The 19,737-nt window shown below is 63.2% G+C and overlaps 2 protein-coding genes across 4 annotated transcripts; one reads left to right on the top strand and one right to left on the bottom strand.

Annotated features, from left to right (window-relative positions):
• Positions 1-3,241: 3,241 nt before the first annotated feature.
• USHBP1 (USH1 protein network component harmonin binding protein 1) lies at positions 3,242-8,519 on the bottom strand. Of its 2 annotated transcripts, none has more exons than XM_071727760.1 (14): positions 8,300-8,519; positions 7,458-8,142; positions 7,217-7,344; positions 6,959-7,135; positions 6,771-6,863; positions 6,567-6,688; positions 6,206-6,346; positions 6,050-6,129; positions 5,514-5,622; positions 5,163-5,409; positions 4,899-5,087; positions 4,723-4,814; positions 4,529-4,599; positions 3,242-3,514 (listed from the first exon to the last, which is right to left on the bottom strand). In XM_071727760.1, the coding sequence occupies exons 1-14, from the start codon at positions 8,306-8,308 to the stop codon at positions 3,399-3,401; spliced, it is 2,259 nt and encodes a 752-aa protein (XP_071583861.1). In that variant the 5' UTR covers positions 8,309-8,519; the 3' UTR covers positions 3,242-3,398. The 2 variants fall into 2 exon arrangements, with proteins under 2 accessions (XP_071583861.1, XP_071583860.1); XM_071727759.1 differs by having other exon boundaries at positions 4,529-4,651; positions 8,300-8,512.
• A 711-nt stretch (positions 8,520-9,230) lies between these two features.
• BABAM1 (BRISC and BRCA1 A complex member 1) lies at positions 9,231-18,034 on the top strand. 2 transcript variants are annotated; one of them, XM_071727795.1, is made up of 9 exons: positions 9,231-9,342; positions 10,032-10,350; positions 12,195-12,253; positions 12,379-12,499; positions 12,576-12,654; positions 13,994-14,006; positions 14,913-15,053; positions 15,168-15,254; positions 17,726-18,034. In XM_071727795.1, exons 2-7 carry the CDS (start codon positions 10,033-10,035, stop codon positions 15,049-15,051), a joined length of 729 nt encoding a protein of 242 aa, XP_071583896.1. In that variant the 5' UTR covers positions 9,231-9,342; position 10,032; the 3' UTR covers positions 15,052-15,053; positions 15,168-15,254; positions 17,726-18,034. The 2 variants fall into 2 exon arrangements, with proteins under 2 accessions (XP_071583896.1, XP_071583897.1); XM_071727796.1 differs by lacking the exon at positions 13,994-14,006 and having other exon boundaries at positions 12,576-12,638; positions 14,932-15,053.
• The last annotated feature ends 1,703 nt before the right edge of the window (positions 18,035-19,737 follow it).

Raw genomic sequence — 19,737 nt, 5'->3', positions numbered from 1 at the left:
TGTGGTGCTGGCTGTGGGTGCTCAGCACCCTCCTCCTGCCACCCGGTTAATTGTTAACGAAGAAATAAACGGGGCAGAAAGGTGCCTGACCCGGGAGCAGCTCGGCCACCGCCCTGCCTCTGCCTTTCACCCGGGGCCAAACTCTCCTCCTGGCCATGTTCCGGTGGCCCCGGTGACTCCTTCTCACCTTGACTTCAGGGCCAAAGTCCAGCGGGCAGGGTGCTGGGTGCCCCCCACGCACCCCTCTCCTTGCCCACCCCCCCCTTCCTCTCCCCACGGGCACCCCACGCCGCGGGCCCAACCCGTGGGTGAGAAGTGGCACCCAGGTTTGTGTGGAGGGGGGTGGTGTGGGGAGGGGTGGCGGCCGTGACCCCCCCACGGGTGACCGAGCAGCCCTTGCCAAAACGCGTCCCAGAACCATCGTGGTTGGAGAGGACTTTGGAGACCCTCAAAGGTGCCTCAGGGTGAGGTGGGTGCCAGCACCCAGCTGTGCCCAAACAGAACCAGAGCAGGTGCTGCTGAGACCTCGGTGGTACCGGGTCTGGTCCCAACCCACACCGGGGCTGGAGACTGTCTGAAGGTTGAGGAAAAAGCGACGGATATTAAAAAAAAAAAAAAAAAAACCAAACCCGGAGGCAGGGCAGAGCCGAGGTGGATGGAGCTGAGCTCTTGGCCATCAATAAAACCTCCATTTCCTCCTGTCGGGAGGGATCCCGGCTCAACCGGTACCTGCCGAGCAGCTCCTGGAAAACCGGCTGGGAAAAGAGCAGGCTCGGGGGGGTGGGGGGGGTCACCCCCACCTGCAGCCAGCCCCGTTTTCTCCTTTCTCTTCTGTCAGGCCGTGATTTATGGCCCTTTCCCTGCCCGCTCCCCCACCTCCTCGCCCCTTGCAAAAAAAAAAAAAAAAAAAAAAAAAATTAAAAAAAAAAAAAAAAAATCCCAGGAACAAAGGAGGAAATTGGATCTTCTCCCCCCGCCAGGCTCCCCCGGCCCCGCGCTGGGAGCTGGGTTTGTTTTGACGTCGGTGTCCAGTTGGTGAAGGCGTTTGATCTCCGGAGGAATTCCTCCTTCCTCCCTCTCCCTGCTCCGCTGACTCCGCCGCACAAAAGGGCCCCCGGGAGCTGCCGGAGCGTTTCGTGCCGCCCCGACGCCCCCGGCAAGGGTCCGGCAGGGCAGAGGCACCCACCGGGTTCGTGGGGGGGTGGGGTGGTTCTGGGGTTGGGTGGCAGTGGTGTGGCCCCTCCGAAGCTTTGGGAATGGGGGATGAGGGAATAATCCGTGCCAGGGGCTGTGGCTGGGGAGATGGGTGCCAGGCCCACCAAAGAGGTGGGTGCTGGCACTGCCAGAGAGCTGGGTGCCCACCAGTAGTGGGGACCTGGGTGCCATCACCAGATGGTGGGGACCATCACCAGAAAGCCAGGTGCCACCAACCAAGGGAGCCCTGGGTGCCACCACCACCAGAAAGCCGGGTGCCACCACCAAGGGAGACCCAAGTGCCACCAACCAAGGGAGCCCTGGGTGCCACCATCACCAGAGACTCAGATGCTGGAACCACCATCCCTAACCGGGTCCCCGTATCCCAGTCACCACCCCTCCAGGCTCTGGGGAATCTCTTCCCTCTCCCAGCTGAGCCCCCAGACCCTTTTTGTTGGGGGGCTGGGTGGGAGCTGCTCTAAAGCTGGAGGTGGGGCCAAGGGACCCCCGTGGCCGGGGGGCTGCCCCCCACTGGGTCTTTCAGAGGCCCCCAGGCCCCTCCTCTCAGCCCGACACCCATTACTCAGGGGCCTGGGGAGTTTTGCCGTAGCCCCTCAGCTTTGCAGCAGCCCCCGCTGCTCCAGGGAGGGGAAACTGAGGCAGGTTGGCAGGCATCCTGCAAATCCCCCTGGGGACACCCTGCTCTGGCCCTGGGGTCAGCAGGATGTGTCAGGGGGGACCCTCCAGCCGGGGTGGGGGTGGGTCCCACCTGCTCCCTCCTCCCCCTGCACCCCTCTCACAGCCCCCCCAGCCCTTTCATGGGCTCTCGGCAGAGCCTGACCCCGCACAAAGCCCCCGAGAACCCATTTGAATCTGAAAAGGGGTCTGAGAGCAGAGCCCTGACCTTCAACCCGTGGGTCAGCCCTGCCACACCGCCCCCACCACCCCCCAGGACCCCCCCAGGAGCCGGGATGGACCGAGCTGAGCCACGATCCCCACCAGAGCCTGGGGTGGGGGGCACGGGCAGGGAGGGGGAATGAGCTGCATCCCCCATCCCTGCACCCCCCATCCCTGCAACCCCCATCCCTGCATCCCCCATCCCTGTATCCCCCATCCCTGCAACCCCCATCCCTGCAACCCCCATCCCTGCATCCCCCATCCCTGTATCCCCCATCCCTGCAACCCCCATCCCTGCAACCCCCATCCCTGCATCCCCCATCCCTGCACCCCCCATCCCTGCATCCCCCATCCCTGCAACCCCCATCCCTGCATCCCCCATCCTGCATCCCCCATCCCTGCAACCCCATCCCTGCATCCCCCATCCCTGCATCCCCCATCCCTGCATCCCCCATCCTTGCATCCCCCATCCTTGCATCCCCTATCCCTGTAACCCCCATCCCTGCATCCCCACATCCTCTCATCCCCATATCCCTGCATCCCCTCCCTTCCTTCTCCATTCCCTCTGGATATCGACCCTGCTGAGCCTTGAACTCGGCTTCAGGATCTCCCCGGGGAGGCACAGCTCTGCATTTAGCCTATAGATACAGATCTATAGATCTATAGATGTCCCCGTGCCTCAGTGTCCCTGCCCCATAGCCAGGCAGTCCCCTGGGCTGCCCCCCCCGTCCCCAGCCCCACAGGTCCCCCCCACTTTCCAGCTTCCCCCATCCAACCCCCCCAAGGATGCTGGGGGCCAGGCTGACAGATTTAGCCCCCCCTCGCTCTCCCCCTGGCAGCCCCCCCAGCACAGCCCCCCCAGCACAGCCCCCCCAGCACAGCCCCCCCAGCACAGCCCCCCCCTTCCCCAGGCACGGGGTCAGCGTTCCCCTCCCCTCCCGAACACACTTGGAGCCACCACGGCCACAACTGTCACCTTTGATCCCACGGCAGGGACAACGAAATGGCTTCATCTGCAGGGGGGGGGGGGGCAGCGAGGGCGGGGGGGTGGCCTTTGTTCCCGGATGGGATGAACTGAGCTGGGGGTCCAGCTGCCTGAGCCCCCCCCGACCCCGAACCCTCCCCCCCCCCCCTCCCCAGTGGGGTTGGCTGAGCCATCAGCATCGCTGCTTTATTCTCCTTGGGGACACAGCACCGGCACTGAGGGGGGGTCTCGGGGGGAAAAGGGGGGGTTGGGGGGGGGTTTGTCCTTTAGATGTAGGTCTCTCCGGAGGCCGTGCCCTGCTCCAGGCTCTGCAGCTTGTGGGTCAGTGCCTGGGTCTGCCGGGACTGGTTCCTGCGCAGGGCTCCTGCCCGCACCTCCAGCTGCCGCAGCTGCGCTGCCTGCTTGCGCCGGGCCCCGCGGTAACCCAGGGCCAGAGCGCTGCGGGAGGGGGGGGGGGACGCTCAGCACCCCCCGGGGGACACAGCATCCCCGGGGGGGACACAGGCTCAGAAACCCCCCCAGGAGGGACACAGCAACCCCCGGGGGGGACACAGCAACCCCCGGGAGGGTCACAGGCCCAGAATCCCCCCCAGAAGGAACACAGCAACCCCCGGGGAGGGGACACAGGCTCAGCATCCCCCGGGGGACACGCTCAGCATCCCACGGGGAGGATACAGCTTCCCCCGGGGGGGGGGGACAGGCTCAGCATCCCCCCCAGAAGGGACACAGCAACCCCCAGGGTGACACAGGCTCAGCATCCCCCCAGGAGGGACACAACATCCCCCGGGGGGGACACAGGCTCAGAATCCCCCCCAGAAGGGACACAGCAACCCCCGGGGGGACACAGCATCCCCCGGGGGGACACAGGCTCAGCATCCCCCCCAGGAGGGACACAGGACACTGTGGGGACCCCCATGATGTGTGTCGGGGGGGTATTGGGGTGTGCACGGGGTGGGAGGGGGAGTTGTGCATCAGGGGTGTGCAAGAAGGGAACAGATGCCAGGGGTGCATAAGGTTCTGGGCTTGTTTTTGGGGTGTGCAAGGTGGGATGGGGTTTTTGGGGTGTGAAAGGCGGGATGGGGGGGTTTAGGGTGTGCAAAAAGGGGCCTGTGCATCGGGGGTGTGCAAAAAGGGACGGGTTTTGGGGTGTGGGAGAAGGGACCACAGATCAGGGGGCTGCAAGGAGGGCCTGTCCTTTAGGGGTGTGCGAGATGGGGCAGAGCTTTTGGAGGATGGAAAAAGGGACCGTGCTTTTGGGGTGCACAGGTGGGGACCAGGCCTCGGGGGTGTGCAAGGTGGGGGGTAGCGCTTTGGGGTGTGCGGGGGGGGGGGGGGCACGTTTTTTTGGGGTGCTGAGGAAGGGCCGGTGAGGGTGAGGGGGGACGTGCACCCAGCGTGTGCAGGGAGGGACCCCGGTTTTGGGGTGCGTGGGGAGGGGGTGGTGGCTCCCACCTGTGAGCGTGGAAGACGTCTTCAGCCAGGAAGACACATTCCATCTGCTGGGCCAGGCTGGTGACGCTGCTCTGCTCCAGGGACAGCACCAGGGCCCTCACCCTCCCCCGCAGCTCCTCCACCCTGGGGACACCCGCATGGCACCCGGCCCCGCACTCCTCCCGGGGGCCCGGCGTGCCCGAGGGGTCTCTTACCGGGACAGGGCACCCAGCAGCTCTTCCCGCATCCGCTCCGGATCCGGGGGGTGCCGGGGAGTTGCTGCTCCCACCCGGCAGGTTTGGGAATCCTGCGGAGGTTGGGCGTGGGTCTTATCCTTTGGGAGACCCTGGGGTGCCCAGGAGGGGGTGGGAGCCATCCTTGCCATCCTTACCTCCTCGCTGCTGCTGCTGCTGGAGCTGCTGGGGGGGCAGCCGGGACCCCCATCCCGCTCCCGCATCAGGTGCTGGAGCACCAGGCGCTGCGCAGCCTCCAGCGGCCCCTGCGCGGCTGCCAACACCTCCAGGAACCGCTTCTCCCTCTCCACCAGCTGCAGCCGCGTCTTCAGATCGGCCATGACCTCCTGGCAGGGAAGGGGAAACTGAGGCACAGCTCTAACTCTCCCCAGCCGCGCATCACCTCCCCCGCCCATTCTCACCTTGAGCACCGCCAAGTCCCGCAGCAGCTCCGCTTTCTCGGGCCGCCTCCAGCCGGACAGCAGAGCCCTGGCATCCCGCAGAGCCCGTTCAGCCCGCCTTAGGGCGGCCCCGGTGTCGGTGTCGGTGCCGGTTCCGGTGGGTGCCGGGGCGTTGAGCATCGACGCCTCCACAGCCGCCTGCTCCGCACGCAGCCGCCGAATGCGGTCCCGCAGGGCCCCCTCCTCCCGCGCCCGGGAGGCCGGGGTGCTGCGGGGGGGGGGGGACAGGGAAGGGGTGGGCAGAGGGGCACGGTGACACCCCCAGGGACAGCTCAGCCCTGGCATTGTCCCCTTCCCTCACCCCCCTCGTACCTCTGCAGCCCACGGGAGATGCTCTCCCCACTCGGCTCCTGCCGGTCCGGAACCGCTGGGTCCCCCGTGGGTGTGGGGCTGGACCCCCATCCCTGCTCCCCTGCGGCTCCTGGGCACGGGTGGGCAGCACTCGGGGAGGTGCCTCCCTCCAGGATGGACCCACGGGAGTTCCCCCCACATCCTCCCAACATCCTCCCGATACCCCTTAAGTATCCCCCAGTATCCGGCATCCACCGGAACCGCTGGGTCCCCCGTGGGTGTGGGGCTGGACACCCATCCCTGCTCCCCCGCAGCACGGGGTGGGCAGCACTCGGACAGGTGCCTCCCTCCACATCCAGGTCCCCCCCACATCCTCCCAACATCCTCCCGATACCCCTCAAGCATCCCCCAGCATCCTCCCCAGTATCCCTCTATCATCTTCCCAATAAATAGCCCAATATCCCCCCAGCATCCTCCTGATAGACCCCCCCCCCAGCACCCCAAACACCCTTCCCAACCCCACAGTCCCCCCGTGCCCCCCCACGCCCTTCACTCACCGCCATCCTCCTCTTCCTCCCTTCCCAGCTTCGCCCTCACCACCTCCAGGAGGGCGGCGTAGGCCCCCCCACAGCGCTCGCTGCGGGGAGAGGGGGGGCTCAGCGTGCCACCCCAGCCTGTCCCCCACCCTGTCCCCCCGCTGTCGCCGTCCCCACCTGCAGCGCAGGGCCAGGCGCAGGGCGGTGTCGCGGGATTCGTGCTGGCCCAGCACCATGCTGAGCCGCTCCGCATGGCTCCTGCATTCCTGCAGCGCGGCTCCCAGCTCCCGGTTCACCTCCCGCTGCCTCCCCAGGCACCTGGACACCCCCGGCACCCACCATCAGCACCAGTTAACCCACTGCTGTGCCTCAGTTTCCCCCCCGGCACCCATCACCAGCAACCAGTTAACCCTCTACTGTGCCTCAGTTTCCCTCACGGCACCCACCATCAGCAACCCACTGCCGTGCCTCAGTTTCCCCACCATCGGGGACTCGGCAGCCCCTGGGGCCGGGGGGGAAGGGAGGGTGGGGGTTTTACCCCTGCAGCTGCTGCACCCGCAGCTCCTGTTCCCGTCTGGCCCCTTCCGAGGGTTGTGGGGAGAGGGGGGCGTGGGGCCCCGTGCCGGGGGGCTCAGCTCCATCCCCGCCGTGGGACAGGTCCTGCGGAGGGGACAGGCAGAGCCGGGTGCCAGGGCAGGGTCCCCCGCTGTCCCCCCCGCTGTCCCCCCGACCCCCCACTCACCTGGGGCAGCGGGGGGCTGCCGAGCCGGGGGGTGGCACCGCCCGAGCCCCCCGACTCCTCCAGCTTGGCCAGAGCATCCTGCAGCTCCCGGACCTGCGCCGAGCACCGCGCTGAGCCCCCCCCGGGGGGTGGGACACTCCGGTTGGGGTTCCCCCCGCAACCCTCTGCCCCCCCCCCCCAGCACCCACCTTCCTCTGCAGCCGATCGCGCTCCCCCCGCAGCCCCCGCAGCGCGGTCAGTGCCTGGCTCAGCTCCCGGTCCCGGTGGTCCAGGGCCACCCGCAGTGCCCCGTTCCTCGCCACCGCCGCCGCCACCGCCGCTCGCTCCGCTCCCCGCTCCCCATCCCGCTCCAGCTCCTCCAGGCTCTGGGGACACGGAGAGATCCCGGTCACCCGGTGCCCATCCCGGTGGCCTCTGGGCTACCCGGTAGCCCCGTGGCTCTTCACCTTGGCCACCTGAGCCCATTCCTGGCCCAGCTCGTCCCGAGCCGCCGCTCGCCGGTGCCGGGAGAAGACGGCGCGTTCCAGGGAGCTGACGGTGTGCTGGAGATCCGCAAAGAGGTCCCGGGGAGCGGCTGGGGGGGGCGGACAGGGGGAAGGTGGTGACAAGGTGGTGACAAGGTCAGGGACCTCCAGCAGGTGGGGAGGTGGCAGCACAGGTGACACAGTGGGACCCCGGTGCACCCACCTTCCATCCTGGGGGGGACAGCGAGCATCCCACCCAGCGTGCCACCAAACGTGCCATCAGTTGTGCCACAAAACGTGCCATCAGCTGTGCCACCAAACGTGCCACCAGCTGTGCCACCAAATGTGCCATCAGCTGTGCCACCAAAGGTGCCATCGGCTGTGCCACCAAGGGTGCCATCAACCTTGCCACTGGATGTGCCATCAGTTGTGCCACCAAAGGTGCCATCGGCTGTGTCACCAAGTGTGCCATCAGCTGTGCCACCAAAGGTGCCATTGGCTGTGCCACCGAGGGTGCCATCACTGATGCCACCAAGGGTGCCGTCAACTTTGCCACTGCCTGTGCCACCAACGGTGACACCGAGGGTGCCACCAACCGTGCCGCTCAATGTGCCATCAGCCGTGTCACCAAAGGGGTCCCTGATGCTCCGGGTGACAGGCAGGAGAGCAGAGGTGCCCTGCCAGCCCTCCTCATCCTCCCTGCAGCCTGACGAAGGCCGCAGCTGGAGGGTGCTGGGTGGTGGCAGCCCCTGGGCCAGCCTGGCGATGCTCTCCTCGTACTGCAGGATGTCCCCACTGTCCCCTCCCGCGTCCTCGTCCTTCTCCTCATCCTCATCGTCACCTTCCTCCTCGCTCGACAGGGGCCGTGGGGACCAGGGGACGGAGGGGCCAACACCCAGGGGGATGTTCTGAGGTGGGGACAGAGGAATTTTGGCCACCCCCCCCCCGTCACCGCCCCCACCCGGCACCGGGGTTGCGCGTGGCCGGCGTGAGGGTCACGAGGAGCCAGCCCGTGGGACCCCCCCCGTGTCCCCATTGTCCCACCCCACGGCACCCCCCACTTGCCTTCTCCATGCCGCCCACTCCTGTCCTGAACACCCGTGCCCACCGGGGACACACTCGGGGGTCCTGGGGGGTCCCCGGGGGGGGGGTTCCGGCACCTCCCTCCTGCGCCAGCAGCCCCAGCCCTGGACCTGTCCCCGTGTCCTTGTTCCTGTCCCCGTGTCCTTGTTCCTGTCCCCATGTCCCTGTTCCTGTCCAGATTTCCTCTTCCTCGGCAGCTCCGTTCCAGCTTTAACCATTGCACTGCCCCGGGGGCAGCGTCTTGGGGGGGGTCGGCCCCCCCCCAACACCCCCCGGCACCCCCCTCCCCACTCTGTGCCCCACTCGGGACCCTCCCTGACACCCAGGATGGACCCGGGGTTTGCAGCTTCCCCCGGGAGGTTTTTTTTTTGGGGTGGGGGGCAAGGGGGGGCAGGGCCAGGGGGAGCCACCCCGGGGGGGCTGTGGGCAGCGAGGGGGGGGTTCAGGTGGTGTTTGGGGTGCAAAGGGGTATTTAGGGTGGGTGTGTGTGGATATTTGGGGTGCAGGGGGGGTGTTTATGGATATTTGGGGTGAGAGCGGGGGCGGATGGGTGCAGGGGGGGTGCAGGGGGTGCCTGTGGATAGTTGGGGTGCAGGTGGGTGCAGGGGGCTGTGCAAGGGGGGTGCCCACAGATATTTGGGGTGCAGGGAGCTGCATGGGTGCTGTCCGTAGATATATGGGGTGCAGAAGGGTGCCCGTGGGTATTTGGGGTGCAGGGGGGGGGTGTATGGATAGTTGGGGTGCGGCAGAGCTCCCGTGGGCATGTGGGGGGCAGGTGGGGGGCACACGGATATTTGGGGTGGGGGGGAGGGGTGCTGATGGGATTTTGGGGTGCAGGGGGTGCTCAGTGGGTGCCGGGGGAGGTGTTTTGGGTGCCGTGCAGGTGCGGTGAGGTTGCCCGGGGTGCCCCCCCTTACTCCCCGGCTCCATTTCCCGGAAGGGTCGGGAAACTACAACTCCCAGCAGCCCCCGCGTGACGCTGCTTCCGGGTGGGACGGGGCGGGGCTCGGTGCAGTCGCGAGCGGGTGAGCGCGAGCCGTGGGGGCTCCGTGGGGTCGTGGGGGTGATTGGGGGGGGCGGGAGGGGTGTCCGGGGGGGTGCACGGGGCGTGGGGGGGGGGGGTTGGGGATGGATGGGGGGGGGGTGTCCACGGGCGCGTGGGCAGGAGGGGGAATGGGGGGGGCCGTGGGGCAGGGGGTGCGGGGAGGGGGTGGGAGGAGCAGGGGGGTGCGTGGGGCAGGGGGGGATGTATGGGGCAGGGGGATCTCTGGGCCTGGGGGGGATCTGTGGGTAGGGAGGGACCTATAGGGGCAGGGGGTCTATAGGATAGGGAGGTATGGGGCAGGGGGATCTATGGGTCTGGGGGGGACCTCTAGGGGCAGGGGGTCTATAGGGCAGGGGGATATATGGGTCTGGGGGGGATCTCTGGGTCTGGGGGGATCTATGGGGGCAGGGGGTCTATAGGGCAGGGGGATCTCTGGGTCAGGGGGGGATCTATGGGTCGGGGGTCTGTAGGGCAAGGGGGTCTATAGGACAGGGATGTATGGGGCAGGGATCTATGGGGCAGGGGGATCTATGGGGCAGGGGGAGATCTATAGGGCAGGGGGTCTATAGGACAGGGATGGATGGGGCAGGGGGGGATGGGTGGATGGGTCGGGGGTCTCTCAGGCTGTAGGGGGGTCCGTGCTGCCCCCTCCCCTCCCGGTGTCCCCAGGATGGAACGCGGGTGTCTGATGGAGACCTCGGGCAGCGCGGCCGAGGAGGAGGAGGAGGAGGAAGAGGAGGAGGAAGAGGAGGAGAAAGCACCGGAACCGCGACCCAGGACCCGGTCCAACCCCGAGGGTGCCGAGGACCGAGCCCTGAGCTCGCAGAGCAGCGTGGGAAACCGCAGCGAGGGGGAGGGGGAGGCGGCCAGCGCCGACGAGAGCCCCCCCGCCCCCACCCCCACCCCCGATGGCACCTCCTGGCCCGGCCCTGCCACCCACCCCGAGGTCCAAGTGAAGACCCCGAGGGTCAACTGCCCCGAGAAGGTGGTGAGTGGGGGGCTGGGGGGGCCCAAGCTGCAGAGCAGGGGGGTTGGGTTGGTGGAGGGACCTGGAAGCTCATCCCATCCCATCCCATCCCATCCCATCCCATCCCATCCCATCCCATCCCACCCATCCCATCCCACCCATCCCATCCCATCCCATCCCACCCATCCCATCCCATCCCATCCCATCCCATCCCACCCCATCCCACCCCATCCCATCCATCCCATCCATCCCATCCCATCCCATCCATCCCATCCATCCCACCCCATCCCATCCATCCCATCCCATCCCATCCCATCCCATCCATCCCATCCCATCCCATCCCACCCCATCCCTCCCATCCCATCCCATCCCATCCCATCCCATCCCATCCCATCCATCCCATCCCATCCCATCCCATCCATCCCATCCCATCCCATCCCATCCATCCTACCTCCTATCCATCCCATCCCATCCCATCCCACCCCATCCCATCCCATCCCATCCCATCCCATCCCATCCCATCTCATCCCATCCCATCCCATCCCATCCCATCCCATCCCATCCCATCCATCCCATCTCATCCCATCCCATCCATCCCATCCCATCCCATCCATCCATCCCATCCCATCCCATCCCATCCCATCCCATCCCACCCCATCCCTCCCACCCCATCCCATCCCATCCCATCCCATCCCATCCCATCCCATCCCATCCATCCCATCCCATCCCATCCCATCCCATCCCATCCATCCCATCCCATCCCATCCCATCCCATCCCATCCCATCCCATCCCACCCATCCCATCCCATCCCATCCCATCCCACCCATCCCACCCATCCCATCCATCCCATCCATCCCATCCCATCCCATCCATCCCATCCCATCCCATCCATCCCATCCCATCCCATCCATCCCATCCCACCCATCCCATCCCATCCCATCCCATCCCACCCCATCCCACCCCATCCCATCCATCCCATCCATCCCATCCCATCCCATCCATCCCATCCCATCCCATCCCATCCCATCCATCCCATCCCATCCCATCCCACCCCATCCCTCCCATCCCATCCCATCCCATCCCATCCCATCCCATCCATCCCATCCCATCCCATCCCATCCCATCCCATCCATCCCATCCCATCCCATCCCATCCATCCTACCCCATCCTATCCATCCCATCCCATCCCATCCCACCCATCCCATCCCATCCCATCCCATCCCATCCCATCCCATCCCATCCCATCCATCCCATCTCATCCCATCCCATCCCATCCCATCCCATCCCATCCCATCCCATCCATCCCATCCCATCCCATCCCATCCCATCCCACCCCATCCCTCCCACCCCATCCCATCCCATCCCATCCCATCCATCCCATCCCATCCCATCCATCCCATCCCATCCCATCCCATCCCATCCCATCCATCCCACCCCATCCCATCCCATCCCATCCCATCCCATCCCATCCCATCCCATCCCATCCCATCCCATCCCATCCATCCCACCCCATCCCATCCATCCCACCCCATCCCATCCCATCCATCCCATCCCATCCCATCCCATCCCATCCCACCCCATCCCATCCCTAAGGACAAGGACACCTCCTACCAGGTGTCCCTGGTGGCTCCAAGACCCATCCAAGCCTGGTCCTGAGCTCCACCAGGTTTGGGTGCTCTCCCCCCCAGATTTGGGTGCTCTCCCCCTCAGATTTGGGTGCTCCCAGCCCCAGGTTTGGGTGCTCCCAGCCCCAGGTTTGGGTGCTCTCAGCCCCAGATTTGGGTGCTCCAGCCCCAGGTTTGGGTGCTCCCAGCCCCAGGTTTGGGTGCTCCCAGCCCCCTCCCCACCAATCCTTTCTCCCCAGATCATCTGCCTGGACCTTGCAGAGGAGATGGCTCTGCCCAAACTCGAGTCCTTCAACGGGTGGGTGTTTGGGGGGAGGGGAAGCTCTGGTCCCTCAGGACTCTTCTGGGGGACCCCGATTCCTCCCATCCCCCACCCACTGGGTGCCCTGGGGGTCCCATCCCTGAGCTCCGTCCCCTCGGCAGCTCCAAGACCAACGCCCTGAACATCTCCCAGAAGATGATCGAGATGTTTGTGAGGACCAAGCACAAGATTGACAAAAGCCACGAGTTTGCACTGGTGGTGGTGAACAACGATGCCACTTGGGTCAGTGGGGTGGGGACACGGGGTGGGGACGGGGGCTCTGGGCCCCTCTTACCCCCCCTCACCTTCCTCCCCTCAGCTCTCGGGGTTCACCTCGGACCCCCGGGAGGTTTGCAGCTGCCTCTACGACCTGGAGACCGTGGTCTGCAAATCCTTCAGTATCCCAAAGGGGTTCTTTGGGTGTAAATGGGGTCTTCTTGGGTGTGAATGGGGTCTTCTTGGGTGTAAGTGGGGTCTTCTTGGGTCCAGGAGAGGTTCTTTGGGTATAAGTGGGGTCCTCTTGGGTACAGAAAGGGTTTCTTGGGTGTAAGTGGGGTCCTCTTGGGTGTAAATGGGGTCTTCTTGGGTGTAAATGGGGTCCTCTTGGGTGTAAATGGGATCTTCTTGGGTGTAAGTGGGGTCTTCTTGGGTGTAAATGGGGTCTTCTTGGGTGTAAATGGGGTCTTCTTGGGTGTAAATGGGGTCTTCTTGGGTGTAAATGGGGTCTTCTTGGGTGTAAATGGGGTCTTCTTGGGTCCAGGAGAGGTTCTTTGGGTATAAGTGGGGTCCTCTTGGGTACAGAAAGGGTTTCTTGGGTGTAAATGGGGTCCTCTTGGGTGTAAATGGGGTCTTCTTGGGTGTAAATGGGGTCCTCTTGGGTGTAAATGGGGTCTTCTTGGGTCCAGAAGGGGTTCTTTGGGTATAAGTGGGGTCCTCTTGGGTACAGAAAGGGTTTCTTGGGTGTAAGCGGGGTCCTCTTGGGTGCAGGAGGGGTTTCTTGGGTGTAAATGGGGTCTTGGGTGTAAATGGGGTCCTCTTGGGTGTAAATGGGGTCTCTTGGGTCCAGGAGAGGTTCTTTGGGTATAAATGGGGTCCTCTTGGGTACAGAAAGGGTTTCTTGGGTGTAAATGGGGTCCTCTTGGGTGTAAATGGGGTCTTCTTGGGTCCAGGAGAGGTTCTTTGGGTATAAGTGGGGTCCTCTTGGGTACAGAAAGGGTTTCTTGGGTGTAAGCGGGGTCCTCTTGGGTGCAGGAGGGGTTTCTTGAGTGTAAATGGGGTCTTCTTGGGTGTAAGTGGGGTCTTCTTGGGTGTAAATGGGGTCTTCTTGGGCCCATGAGGGGTTCTTTGGGTATAAGTGGGGTCCTCTTGGGTGCAGAAAGGGTTTCTTGGGTGTAAATGGGGTCCTCTTGGATGTAAATGGGGTCTTCTTGGGTGCAAGTGGGGTCTTCTTGGTCCAGGAGGAGTTTCTGGGGTTCAGAAGGGGTTCCTTGGGTGCAGAAAGTGTTTTTTTGGGTATAAATGGGTCTTCTTGAGGTCCAGGAGGGGTTCTTTGGATATAAGCGGGGTCCTCTTGAGTCCAGGTGGGGTTTCTTGGGTCCAGGAGGGGTTTCTTGGGTCCAGGAGGGGTTCTTTGGGTCCAGGAGGGGTTCTTTGGGTGCAGGAGGGGCTCTTTGGGTGCTGGGGTGGGTGTGGGGTGGGTGTCCCTGTGCCACCATCCCTCCTTACCTGGGGCTGCAGATCTGGAAGGTCTCTTTCACACTGATGTGAGTCTGGGGTGCTGGGGAGGGGAGGGCAGGGGGGGGCTCCCACCCCCACCCCCCCCTGTTCCTCCTCTCCCTCAAACCCACCCCAGCCTGGTACCCAAAGTGGTGCTGGGGGGGGGTTCTGGGGTTCTGGGGGGGTTCTGGAGGGGGTTCTGGGGTGGGTGCTTGGGGTGAGGTTCTGGGTGGGTTCTGTAGGGCGTGCTGGGGGGGTTCAGGTGGGGTTCTGGGATGGGTGCTTGGGGGGTTCTGGGGGGGTTCTGGGTGGGTTCTGGGGTGGATTCTGGGTTCTGGGGGGGGGTCAGGTGGGGGTTCTGGGGGGGGACTCTGGGGGGGTCCTGGGGTGGGTGCTTGAGGGGGTTCTGGGGGGGTTTTGGGAGTGGGTGCTGGGGGGCTCCTGGAGGGGCTCTACGGGGGGTTCTGGGGGGGTTCTGGGTTGGGTACTCGCGGGGTTCTGGAGGGGGTTCAGGTGGGGGTTCTGGGGGGGATTCTGGGGTTCTGGGCTGGGTGCTGGGGAGGGGTTCTGGGGGGGGTTCTGGGAGGGGTCTGGGTGGGCTTTGGGGGGGGGGGGTTCTGGGGTGGGTGCTTGGGGGGGTTCTGGAGGGGGTCCAGGTGGGGTTCTGGGGAGGGTCTGGGGGGGATTCTGGGGTTCTGGGCTGGGTGCTGGGGAGGGGTTCTGGGGGAGATTCTGGGGGGGGTTCTGGGAGGGGTTCAGATGGGGTTCTGGGGGGTTTTGGGGTGGGTGCTGGGGGGGCTCCTGGAGGGGCTCTACGGGGGGTTCTGGGGGGGTTCTGGGGGGGTTGTGGGGTGGGTGCTGTCAGAAGTTGCTGGAGCTGTAACGAGGTGGAGGGGAAGGGTGTGGGGGGCGATCCTTGAGCATCTCCTCCCCCCCCCACCCATGGGTGCAGCCAGCAGAAGATCGAGCTGCCCGTGACAGAGAACATCCAGACCATCCCCCCCCCTACGTGGTCAGAACCATCCTGGTTTTTGGGCGACCCAGTTGCCAGCCCCAGTTCTCCATGTCGGAGCAGATGAAGGCAAGTGGGCCCTGACCCCTTTCACCTTCTCCATCCCTTTGTGTCCCCCCCTAAAAAAAAAAAAAAAAAAAAACAAACCCCAAAAACGAATTTTTGGGGTCTCTCCCCCCCCAGAAGATGCTTCACTGCCCCTACTTCTTCTTCGATGTGGTTTTCATCCACAATGGGCTGGAGGAGAAGGAGGAGAAGATGAGCTGGAAGGTGATGATGATGATGATGATGATGATGATGATGGCTTTGGGTACAGGAGGAGGTTTTTTGGGTCCAGAAGGGGTTTTCTTGGGTCAGGATGGGTTTTTTTGGGTGCAGAAAGGGTTTCTTGGGTGTAAATGGGGTCTTCTTGGGTCCAAGAGGGGTTTCTTGGGTCCAGGATGGGTTTTTTGGGTGCAGGAGGAATTTCTTGGGTGTAAATGGGGTATTCTTGGGTCCAGGATGGGTTTTTTGGGTGCAGAAAGGGTTTTTTTGGTGTAATGGGTTCTTCTTGGGTCCAGAAGGGGTTCTCTTGGGTCCAGGATGGTTTTTTTGGGAGCAGGAGGAATTTCTTGGGTGTAAATGGGGTCCTCTTGGGTGCAGGAGAAATTTCTTGGGTCCAGGATGGGGTTTTTTGGGTCCAGGATGGGTTTTTTTGGGTGCAGAAAGGGTTTCTTGGGTGTAAATGGTGTCTTCTTGGTCCAAGAGGGGTTTCTTGGGTCCAGGATGGGTTTTTTGGGTGCAGAAAGGTTTTTTTCGGTGTAAATGGGGTCTTCTTGGGTCCAGGATGGGTTTCTTGGGTGTAAATGGGGTCCTGTTAGGTCCAGAAGGGGTTTCTTGGGTCCAGGACGGGTTTTTTTGGGTCCAGGATGGGTTTTTTGGTGTAAATGGGGTCCTCTTGGATCCAGGATGGGTTTTTTGGGTGCAGAAAGGGTTTTTTTTCGTTGTAAATGGGGTCTTCTTGGGTCCAGGATGGGTTTTTTGGGTGTAAATGAGGTCCTCTTGGTGCAGGAGGAATTTCTTGGGTCCAGGATGGGTTTTTTTGGGTCCAGGATGGGGTTTTTGGGTGCAGAAAGGGTTTTTTTCGGTGTAAATGGGGTCTTCTTGGGTCCAGGATGGGTTTCTTGGTTGTAAATGGGGTCCTGTTAGGTCCAGAAGGGGTTTCTTGGGTCCAGGATGGGTTTTTTGGGTGTAAATGAGGTCCTCTTGGATGCAGGAGGAATTTCTTGGCTCCAGGATGGGTTTTTTGGGTGCAGAAAGGGTTTTTTTGGTGTAAATGGGGTCTTCCTGGATCCAGGATGGGTTTTTTGGGTGTAAATGGGGTCCTGTTAGGTCCAGAAGGGGTTTCTTGGGTCCAGGATGGGTTTTTGTGTGCAGAAAGGGTTTCTTGGGTGTAAATGGGGTCTTCTTGGGTCCAAGAGGGGTTTCTTGGGTCCAGGATGGGTTTTTTGGGTGCAGGAGGAATTTCTTGGGTCCAGGACGGGTTTTTTTGGGTCCAGGATGGGTTTTTTGGGTGTAAATAGGGTCCTCTTGGATCCAGGATGGGTTTTTTGGTGCAGAAAAGGTTTTTTTGGTGTAAATGGTGTCTTCTTGGGTCCAGAAGGTGTTTCTTGGGTCCAGAATGGGTTTTTTTGGGTGCAGAAAGGGTTTCTTGGGTGTAAATGGGGTCTTCTTGGGTCCAAGAGGGGTTTCTTGGTCCAGGATGGGTTTTTGGGTGCAAAAGTGGTTTCTTGGGTGTAAATGGAGTCCTCTTGGGTGCAGGAGGAATTTCTTGGGTCCAGGATGGGTTTTTTTGGTGTAAATGGGGTCTTCTTGGTTCAGGATGGGTTTTTTGGGTGCAGAAAGGGTTTTTTTTGGTGTAAATGGGGTCTTCTTGGGTCCAGGATGGTTTTTTTCAGTGCAGAAAGGGTTTCTTGGGTGTAAATAGGGTCCTCTTGGGTCCAGAAGGGGTTTCTTGGGTCCAGGATGGTTTTTTTTGGGTGCAAAAGTGGTTTCTTGGGTGTAAATGGGGTCCTCTTAGGTGCAGGAGGAATTTCTTGGGTCCAGGATGGGTTTCTTGGATGTAAATGGGGTCCTGTTAGGTCCAGAAGGGGTTTCTTGGGTCCAGGATGGGTTTTTTGGGTGCAGGAGGAATTTCTTGGGTGTAAATGGGGTCTTCTGTCTGGTCAGGATGGGTTTCTTGGGTGTAAATGGGGTCCTCTTGGGTGCAGGAGGAATTTCTTGGGTCCAGGACGGGTTTTTTTTGGGTCCAGGATGGGGTTTTTTGGGTGCAGAAAGGGTTTTTTTTGGTGTAAATGGGGTCTTCTTGGGTCCAAGAGGGGTCTTCTTGGGTCCAGGATTGTTTTTTTCGGTGTAAATGGGGTCTTCTTGGGTCCAGGATGGGTTTTTTGGGTGCAGGAGGAATTTCTTGAGTCCAGGACGGGTTTTTTTTGGGTCCAGGATGGGTTTTTTGGGTGCAGAAAGGTTTTTTTCGGTGTAAATGGGGTCTTCTTGGGTCCAGGATGGGTTTCTTGGGTGTAAATGGGGTCCTCTTGGGTGCAGGAAGAATTTCTTGGCTCCAGGATGGGTTTTTTCATTGTAAATGGAGTCCTCTTAGGTCCAGAAGGTGTTCTTTGGGAATGATGTCCCCAACATCTCCCCCTTTTCATTTTTTTTTTGTTTTTTTCCCCTTTTTTTTTTTTTTTTTTTCGTTTTTTTTCCAGGAGCTCTTTGCCTTCTTCACCAGTTTGGACACCAAAGGCACCAACTACAAATACGAGGTGGGGGTGGTGGGGCCAGCCCTGGAGCTCCACAACTGTATGGCCAAGCTCCTGGCCCATCCCCTCCAACGTCCCTGCAGCCCCACGCAGCCTACGGGCTGCTGGAGGGGGGGACGAGACCCCCGAGGGGGAGGCCACCGTCTGACCCCCCCCCCACCCCTTGGGGATGTCACCCCCACCCTTGGGGACATCGTCCCCCCCCCCCCCTGGGGACACCCGGGGCTGGGGAGAAAGAGAAATGAGTTGTGCTGAGCTGGCTGCTGTGGTGCTGGGGGGTTTGGGGGGTTTTGGGGGGGGTGGTGGGATTTGGGGGGGGGGTTGAGGGGTTTGGAGAGTTTGGGGGGGGTTAAAGGGGGATTGGGGGGGACTGGGGGGATTTGAGGGGGGGGTTGGGGGGGGGTGGTGGGGTTTGAGGGGGTTTGGGGGGGGTTAAAGGGGGATTGGGGGGGTCTGGAGGGGACTGGGGGGATTTGGGGGGTTTGGGAGGGGGTGGTGGGATTTGGGGGGAGGTTTGAGGGGGTTTGGGAGAGTTTGGGGGGGGTTAAAGGGGGATTGGGGAGGGCTGGAGGGGACTGGGGGACTTGGGGGGGGTTGGGAGGGGGTGTGGGATTTGGGGGGGGGTTTGGGAGAGTTTGGGGGGGGTTAAAGGGGGATTGGGGGGACTCTGGAGGGGTTTTGGGGGGGGGTGGTGGGATTTGGGGGGGTTTGAGGGGGGTTGGGGGAGTCTGGGGGGTTAAAGGGGGCCTAGGTGAGGGTTGTGGGGGGTCTGGCGGGGAGTGTGACCCTGAAGAGGAGGGGACAGGGGGGGTTCTGTGCCTGGGGGGGACCCCCAGGGGGTGGGGAGGCACTGGGTGGTGTTACTGGGAGCACTGGGGCCGTTACTGGGAGCACTGGGCTGTTACTGGGAGCACTGAGATCATTACTGGGAGCACTGGGGCCGTTACTGGAGCACTGGGGTTGTTACTGGATCATTACTGGGAGCACTGGGGCCGTTACTGGGAGCACTGGGGCCGTTACTGGGAGCACTGGGGCAGTTGCTGGGAGCACTGGGGCTGTTACTGGGAGCACTGGGGCTGTTACTGGGATCATTACTGGGAGCACTGGGGCAGTGCCGGCGCGCTCCGCTAGGGGGCGCTCTAACCACACCTAACGCGGCCGGTGGGCGTGGCCTCCTTTCCCCGTTTCCTATTGGTCGCCTCTTCAGCCAATGGAGCGGGCGGCGAGGGCGGGCGCGGGATTCGAAGACGCGGGAAAGGGGAAGGGAGGGGGGGAGGGGGCAGCGGGCGCATGCGCGGTGCGGGATGCGCGGGGAGGGCGGCGCGAGACGTAAGGGGACCCCCGGGAATTTGGGAAGAAAATGGGGACACCGGGAATGGGGACACCGGGATACGGAGGGGGGGGAGGGGGAGGTCACATGGCCCCGGGGGGGGGGCTCTGCACGCGCGTTGCGGCGCTATAGGAGCTGCAATTGGGGGGGGCTGGGGGGTACCCGGGGGGGGGGTTTGGGGGTACCCCGGGATGCTGCGTCCCGGAGATGGGGGGGGCGGAGCCCCCTGGCACTGCCCCTTGCGCCGGGGAGGGCGGTGCGGGCACTGGGGGGGTTCGCAGGGTGCGGGGGGGGGGATCCCGGTGCCAGGGGACACGCAGTGTGTGTGTGCCCCCCCCCAGCACCGATCCACGCCACGCTGCGGGGCTGCTGGCACTCGTGTGACCCCCAAGGGGCCACTCGCGGTCGTGCCCTCCCCGGGGGGCGAGGGGTGAAGCTTTGCTCCCCCCTCCAGACCCACCCAGGACCCGTCGCGGGGGGGGCTGCGGGTGCTTCCAGCTCCCCCTGAAGAAATGGGGGGGGCCCGGAGCTCCGGGACAAGCAGCAGGACCACGCGTGGTTCTCGGGGGGTCCCCGGGGGTGCTCCCCCAGCCGAGGGTGAGGTCCCCGGGGTGTCCCCCATTTTCAG

The sequence above is a fragment of the Heliangelus exortis genome, chromosome 28, assembly GCF_036169615.1.
Source record: "Heliangelus exortis chromosome 28, bHelExo1.hap1, whole genome shotgun sequence".
Classification (NCBI taxonomy): Eukaryota; Metazoa; Chordata; class Aves; order Apodiformes; family Trochilidae; genus Heliangelus; species Heliangelus exortis.
Note: the sequence above shows the minus strand (reverse complement) of the source record. Positions and strands in the feature narration are given on the sequence as shown.